At 33.6% G+C, this 5841-nt stretch overlaps 1 protein-coding gene and 1 long non-coding RNA gene across 3 annotated transcripts in view; both read left to right on the forward strand.

Moving 5' to 3' along the window:
- Positions 1-1997, forward strand: part of LOC111711876 (CD82 antigen) — an 11171-nt gene extending 9174 nt beyond the window's left edge. Inside the window, exon 5 of the mRNA XM_023486335.1 lies at positions 1851-1997. Coding sequence (XP_023342103.1) covers positions 1851-1997 — 147 coding nt within the window. The remainder of the gene's footprint in view (positions 1-1850) is intronic.
- A 797-nt stretch (positions 1998-2794) lies between these two features.
- On the forward strand, positions 2795-5418 carry LOC111711877 (uncharacterized). Of its 2 annotated transcripts, none has more exons than XR_002767335.1 (4): positions 2795-2901; positions 3677-3755; positions 4073-4162; positions 5330-5418. It is a non-coding gene; the product is annotated as an uncharacterized LOC111711877 (long non-coding RNA). The 2 variants fall into 2 exon arrangements; XR_002767336.1 differs by lacking the exon at positions 5330-5418 and adding an exon at positions 5116-5185.
- Positions 5419-5841: the final 423 nt, after the last annotated feature.

The raw sequence follows: 5841 nt of genomic DNA on the forward strand, positions 1-5841 counted from the left end.
CACAGTTTATGGTATATGGTAGATGGTAAGTAGATGGTAGATTGAAGACAATAGACGGTAGATGATAGATGGTAATGGGTATAGCACAGTTTATGGTATATGGTAGATGGTAAGTAGATGGTAGATTAAAGACGGTAAAGGATGGATCTAGTTAGCTAGTAGATCTTTTATTTCCCTATTCCCCTGCATTTGTTCCACTTGAATTGTCCCAAGACAATATCCTCTATTATTCCTGCCAAAAACAGATCCTATATCCTGGAGTACTAACCATATTAGGCAGAATTATATTCAGATATTTATAGAGAATCATAGAGTACTCTTTGATTGGGGAGAATCATATTCAACCATAGAGATTAGAGAGAGAACAATAGCGTTTCTTTTATTAGAGCGAATTATATTCAACTATTCATAGAGAGCATTAGAGTTCTCTTTTATTAGGAAGAATTATTTTGAATTATTTTTAGAGAAAATATTAGCGTATTCTTGTATTATGAATAATTATTTTAAAGTATTTATAGAGAACATAGAGTTTACTTTTATTAGAGAGAATTATTTTAAACCATTCATAGAGAGCATAGAGTATCTGGTATTAGGGAGAATTACTTTTAACCATTCAAGAGAGCATCAGAGTTAACTTTTTTTGCATTCATTTTTTATTATTCACAAATTTTGAAATTTTACAAGATTATCGAAAATCCCAACACAGACAACTTAATGCATATTTTTACATCTCCAAAATACATTCAGGCAACTCCAAGATGTTTCTTTATTATTTTTACAAACGCATCTAAGTGCTGTTGGAAAAGTTCAAATGCCATTAATCAAAAATGTTTTTCTGAAAATGCTGCAAGGCAACTCCTGAAAGCCTTCTGTTATTTTTAATGCCTTCAGATAACCCCAATTGCTGTCAGACAACTCCAAAATACCTTACGACAATTTTAATTGTCTTAGTGCAACCTAAGACAATTATTAAATGCATTCAGACTGGATTTTTGGGAAGCAATAAAATAAATCAAAACTTGGCTTTAATCAAGAAATATTGAAATGAGGAAGCTTCTGATTTCTGTTTGCAAACCACAAACTAACACAAACAAATAACCTGATTCTCTTTAAGAGGTCGTTAACTATTGTTAACGTAGGGTTTTCGTTAACAGTCGTTAACAAATGGTCGTCATTAACGGTCGTTAATGAAAGATCGTCATTAACGATCGCTAGCGAAGGGTCGTTTTCAAAAATTATCGTTTTTTTCTAAAAAACGAAAAACAAAAAACGATATTTTTAAAAAATGATCATTTCTTTGTTCGTTTTTTTTCTTAGTGGTTTTCAAAACGAAACGATCATTTTTCAAAAATGGTAACGAGCTATCCCTATGTATACAGTACACAATATGCACACAGTACAATATTTTTTACTCTTCACACACATGTTACCCATCAGTCTATTCAGTGTTTATATTATGCAATGAAACATGAGCCCTATATTATATTTTAAACTTTGATATGAATACTGAAATGCTAAAAAGAAGGGAGTAGGAGGGAGGTCACAGAGCCTGCTTTAATGATTAATTTATTCATTAAATCATAGTTTAAACTCAACGTTTTATCCATTATCTATATAATAAAGCGTTTCGCTCATACATATATATTTTTATGTAGCCATAGCTGGCCAAACGGCTGGACCAAGTGGACGGAATTTTTTTGGAAGCCCAGGGGTTTGGATTTTTTTCTTTCAATTTCGGGGGGGGAACATCAAAAATTTCAAACTAAGTTTTCTTCAAAATTTCGAAATTTTATTTTAAATTCCAGGGACCTCCGGGCACTTTTTTAGTTTAGTCATAATAATTTGTATAGGAGTTTTCTGAACCTGATGTTATAGAGCAGGCCGCTTATGTTCTTATTGCTCTTGGAGCATTCATCTTTATCATCTCATTCCTAGGCTATTGTGGAGCTATCAAGGTATTCATTTTTCATTTATTTATTCATTTTTTTCATTTCTAGGCTACTGTGGCTCTATCAAGGTATTCATTATTCATTTATTTATTCATTTTTTTCATTCTTAGGCTACTTTGGAGCTATCAAGGTATTCATTATTCATTTATTTATTCATTCATTCATTCCTAGGCTACTTTGGAGCTATCAATGTATTCATTATTCATTAATTTATTCAATCATCTCATTCCTAGGCTATTGTGAAGCTATCAAGGTATTCATTATTCATTAATTTATTCATTCATTCATTTGTTCATCCTTAGGCTACTGTGGAGCTGTCAAGGTATTCGTTATTCATTCATTCATTAATTCATCCTTTCATCCTTTCAAGGCATTCATTATTCTAGTATGTATTCATTCACTCACTAATTCCTAGGCTTCTTTGGAGCTATCAATGATATCATTATTTATTTATTTGTTTATTCATTCATTCATTCATTCATTTCTAGGCTACTGTCGACCTATAAAGGTATTCATTATTCATTTATTTATTTAATCCTAGGCTACTGTAGAAATTCATTATTCAGTCATTCACTAATCTTCATTCTTTCATTCCCATTCATCCAATCGTTCGTTCACACATTTATTCATCCTTCATTCATCGTAGGTTTTAACAGATCATATTCAGCAAATACGCAACCAATCTGAAAACGACTAAATCGCAGAGGAGCTTAAGTAACTGAGGTTTGCTCATATAATTATTTGAATTTAATAATTTTTCATTTTTATTAAATATAGTTAATAATATGATTATTAATTATACGTTTGTTTCATGTGACCAGAGTATTAATTGACTGATTGACTGATTTATTGATTGATTATAAATACACTATTGTGCGCTCTAGGTGACAGCTGTTTCCCTAGCTGCCGCCTACCAGACCCAGGCTGACCAACATACAAGGAATATACTCAGGTAAACCGGTTCTATTCCAGTACTAAACCGGTTATAATCCAGTTCTAAACCGCTTTTAAACCAGTTCTAAATCGGTTTTAGATTAGTTCTAAACTTGTTTTCATCCCGTTCGAAACCGGTTTTTAGACAGTTTTAAACCGATTTTAATCCAGTTCAAAACCGGCTCTAAACCAATTTTACTTAGTTTTAAACCAGTTCTATCTGGTTCTAAAATATTTATTTGGTTTTAAACTATTCCTATCTGGTTCTAAGCCATTTTTTTTTGTACAAAACCAATTCCATATCTTCCATTTCTGTCTGGGTTCTTTTAAAAATCCGTGATATTTTAACATTTCCTTTAATAGAAAAATTCCATGAATACCTTATTATTTAAAACTGAGATACTGGTTTATAAATTTTAATGAGCTAAATTGTGGAAAATTAAATATCAATGTTTATAATTTGTAAAACTGATTAATTTCAATCGTGGATTCTCAACAAATTACATGGACTGTTCCTTTAATCCTATAATCCTATTGTGTTGTTAATCGTTAATTATTCTAAAAAAGAAAAACGCTCATTAAAAACTTACAACACGTTCGCTTTTGGGCCGTTTTTTTTGTATATATCTTCTGCCAGAGTCAAAATTTGAAACACTATAAGGCAAATGTTCATAATACAGAATTTTGAAAACATTTCATACTTTAACAATATGTTACATTTTGACACTTAAAGGAAAATATAGGCAAAAAACAACCTAAAAACTAACCAACTGAAAGCACATTACTACGTCTAGGAGGAGTATCAACGACTACTACTCCAGCAGCTCCAACAGGAACGCGGTCACACTCAGCTGGGACCTCGTCATGAGCCAGGTAAACTATATGTATTTAAACAAATAAATTGTTTTACTTCTAACTTTTCTTAACAGAGATAAACCCACATTGGTTGAAAACTTCGGATTTGGCCAGATCAGAGCTCAGTAAATATTTCTTCCGTTTAAAAGTGCCCAGCTATGAAAAGTTACTAGTTCTGACCATTTTTAATGTTTAATTTGTTTCTGTACAAAAGTAATTATCAGAATTATAACAAATAAAGGTTTCAAGGCCGGGTACCGTTGTCCCTCTATCAAAAGAGGGTTACCTTAAACTCTGATTTGTTATGATTTGATTTTGAGTTTAATAATATTTAGATGCAGTGCTGTGGTGTGAATAATATGTCTGATTTCCAGACTGCTCAACAGTTTATTAAACAAAATAGAGACGAAAATAGCAACAGTGTGGTAAGTCATGTATTGTGAAGAGTTGTGTACAGTCTACTGTGTCCTGTGTACAGTCTACTGTGAACAGTCTACAGTCTACTGTGTACTGTGTACAGTCTACTGTGTACTGTGTACAGTCTACTGTGTGAACAGTCTGCTGTGAACAGTCTACTGTGTACTGTGTACAGTCTACTGTGTACTGTGTACAGTCTACTGTGTATTGTGTACAGTCTACTGCGTACTGTGAACAGTCTACTGTGCACTGTGTACAGTCTACTGTGCACTGTGTACAGTCTACTGTGAACTGTGTACAGTCTACTGTGTACACTGTACATTCTACTGTGTACTGTGTACTGTGTACAGTCTACTTTATACTGTGTACAGTCTACTGTGTCCTGTGTACAGTCTACTGTGTACTGTGTACAGTCTACTGTGTACACTGTACAGTCTACTGTGTACTGTGTAAAGTCTACTGTGTACTGTGTACTGTCTACTGTGTACTGTGTACTGTCTACTGTGTGTACTGTTTAGAGTGTACTGCGTACAGTTTACAGTGTACTGTGTACTATATAAATCAAAATAAATAAAGAAAAAAAATAGTAACAGTGTGGTAAGTATTTTATTGTTCTTTGTACTGTGTACTGTATACTTTGTATTGTATACATTTAAAAAAAATAGTATTGTATTGTGCTGTATTTTTTGTGTTAGATTTTCAGTACTAATTGAGTTCGATAATTACTAGAGATAATAGTTACACATAACAAGAGATAATAGTTACACATTACTATAGTTACACATTACAAGAGATAATAGTTACACATTACAAGAGATAATAGTTACACATTACTATAGACCCTTTTAGTTTAACAGAGTATAACATGCTAAAATAATTTTAGAGTACCGCTCAGTGGGCATACAATTGTGTAAATGAAGTGTGCCTCGATATTAGGTTTAATCTATTTTTAATCTGTTAGGTCCCAGCAGCTTGTTGTATACTGGAACCTGATCTACCCCCCGGGGTTTAATCTATTTAATCTATTTAATCTGTTAGGTCCCAGCAGCTAGTTGTATATTGGAACCTGATCTACCCCCCTGGGGTTTAATCTATTTAATCTGTTAGGTCCCAGCAGCTTGTTGTATACTGGAACCTGATCTACCCCCCGGGGTTTAATCTATTTAATCTGTTAGGTCCCAGCAGCTTGTTGTATACTGGAACCTGATCTACCCCCCGGGGTTTACCGGCCAGTCGACGAAAATTGTGAAACCTATCCAACCAACATCAACTCTTACAAAGACAAGGTCAATAAATATTGAATTTCTAGGCATTTAAGGCGTTTCGCGCGCGCGCCCCTTTTACTGTAAATAATTTTGGCTTTTAACTGTTGCTCTGAAAGTAGGCCATTTTAAATCATTTGCAAATTTTGTTTTGCTTTTCTTTTCGAATTGACGCATTAAAAAAAATCCAACTATTTTCCAGGATTTTCTTCCAATTTTGGTGGTCAATTAAACTTCCCTGGGGTCATGTGAGGTCCCACACAAAATTTGGGCCCGATCAGTTCTGCCGTTTTGACGTTTGTCGGTAACAGACAAACAGACATACAAGCAAAGTACATAAGTANAACTGTCAAGGCCAACTGTCAAGGCCAACTGTCAAGGCCAACTGTCAAGGCCAACTGTCAAGGCCAACTGTCAAGGCCAAC

The sequence above is a fragment of the Eurytemora carolleeae genome, unplaced genomic scaffold (genome assembly GCF_000591075.1).
Source record: "Eurytemora carolleeae unplaced genomic scaffold, Eaff_2.0 scaffold1215, whole genome shotgun sequence".
Lineage (NCBI taxonomy): Eukaryota > Metazoa > Arthropoda > Copepoda > Calanoida > Temoridae > Eurytemora > Eurytemora carolleeae.